General features: G+C 33.9%; 1 protein-coding gene across 2 annotated transcripts in view; it reads left to right on the top strand.

The window, feature by feature from the left end:
• Spopl (speckle type BTB/POZ protein like) overlaps window positions 1-1,865 on the top strand; it is a 50,547-nt gene extending 48,682 nt beyond the window's left edge. The window contains exon 11 of one of the 2 annotated variants that reach the window (XM_029471704.1): window positions 93-1,865. In XM_029471704.1, the coding sequence (XP_029327564.1) occupies window positions 93-145 (53 nt within the window). In that variant the 3' untranslated portion in view covers window positions 146-1,865. The other variant, XM_021152260.2, reaches the window with a different exon arrangement.
• Window positions 1,866-1,871: the final 6 nt, after the last annotated feature.

The raw sequence follows: 1,871 nt of genomic DNA, 5'->3' as shown, positions 1-1,871 counted from the left end.
CCAAGCAACTGACATAATGGAAACATCGGGGTGGAAGTCCATGATTCAGTCTCATCCTCATTTAGTGGCAGAAGCGTTCCGAGCACTCGCATCTTCACAGTGTCCACAGTTTGGTATTCCACGCAAAAGGTTAAAGCAGTCTTGAGTCTTCTGTGGACAGTAGAAAATGTATTTGCCTTTCCTCCCCCAGGTCCCGAAGGATTCCAATACAGACCATAAGTAACAGTCGCTTCTGTCTCTTGTCCATAGAACAGAAGCGGGAAAGGCATTCTTGCTTTCACATGGATAATTTATGGTTTATCCTTCAGCTTTAAATCTGACTGATTCATTCACTTCAAGGCCTTAAACTGTCTTCCGTGACTTCTCTTGTTCATAGAATAGTTTAATTTTTTTTATTGTGCCTTGTCAGTTTGCCAAGGCTATGCAGGATTGCACTAGCTCCACAATGCAGTAATATTGATAACTGATAATACTGAGTTTCAAAGGATCTTCCATTATTTTAGAAACAGAAGTATTTTATAGGTTTTGTTCTGTATGATCTCCAAGTATAAAACTAGGTTCTATTGGATTTTGAGATTGCCACAGGTACCTCCAATCTCAGTTGTGTAGACACTAAAGAGCCCGTTGCCATCCAGGTAAGTGATGGCCATACACTGCTCTGATTTAAATTATTTTTCATTTCAAGGAGCAGATAAGCAATGAGTTGACCTAAAATTTTAGTAACATTTGTTTAGTAATATGTGTTTGTCTGTATATTAACTGCTCAAGAACTGGTTTTATGCACATTTGTAAAGATTGAAAAATAATATGAAGTTAAAATTTCAATAAAAAGAAAGCATGNTTTTTGTTAATGTTTTAAATTTATAATGACTTACATTTGAAAGAAAAATTCAATAGATGTTAAAGTCAGGATGACCAAGTACATGGAATGAGTGAGTGGGCCAAGTAAGCAAGATATATGTGCACTTTTAATGTGGAAATTTTCTATGATAAATGGTACATATATATTTTCCTTTTTCGTGGATTAATAAGATTTTAATTATGTTTTAACATTTAAAAGAAGTTTTTATGACACATGGAGCCAACGTGGATATTCATGATAATAGATAAAATTACACTTGATTTTAGATTCATTGACTTGGATTTCAAATATTTATTTATCATTGAGTTTACTATAGTTTTATTACATTTGAGGAAGGCACCTAACAAACTAGTCCTATATAGTCCTATACTCTACATAAAGACGGAGCATGTTAGTGGAAAAACGGGTGTATATGCTTGTATTTTGCGTATATAGCTTTATTCCCTATATTAAAATTTGTGTAATTTGTTTATTATAAAATTCAGGAAAAAAGTAAGCATTTTTTTTTTTTGGTTTATGCAACTTTATTGAAGAAAAATAAATCAATTACTAGGAGAGCTATTAGTTGATCACTCATCCATTGACAACTCGCATCATTTATTCAGTGCTACTATAACAGTATTGGAAGATAGATTCATCTAACAATTTAAATGAAAATTACAAAATGTTTGAGACCCTATTTTGGAATACAAAGAATGTTTGACTTCCAATTTCCATTCTCTGTAGAACAAGAACAGGTCATTCCTTTATTGACATGCATAAAATACATCACATTTTCTGTTCTGCTGATGCTATAATGCAATACCAATTCTCCAGCCACATCAGTTATGAGCATAAAGTATATCATGTAACATCAAACCTCTAACAGTGNAAGGTTTAAACAAGAACGNATGCTGTTAGAATAATGCTGCTTCCTTTGATGTGACAGCTGAGCATCCATCTCCCTCCCCCTCAGATGGCTTCTTCAGCATGTTAGAGCAGTGAGGATTGGTTTAGTCTCATAACCAAG

This window comes from Mus caroli, chromosome 2 (genome assembly GCF_900094665.2).
Source record: "Mus caroli chromosome 2, CAROLI_EIJ_v1.1, whole genome shotgun sequence".
In the NCBI taxonomy this organism is placed as follows: Eukaryota; Metazoa; Chordata; class Mammalia; order Rodentia; family Muridae; genus Mus; species Mus caroli.
The sequence above is the reverse complement of the archived record's forward strand: the minus strand, read 5'-3'. Positions and strand labels throughout refer to the sequence as shown.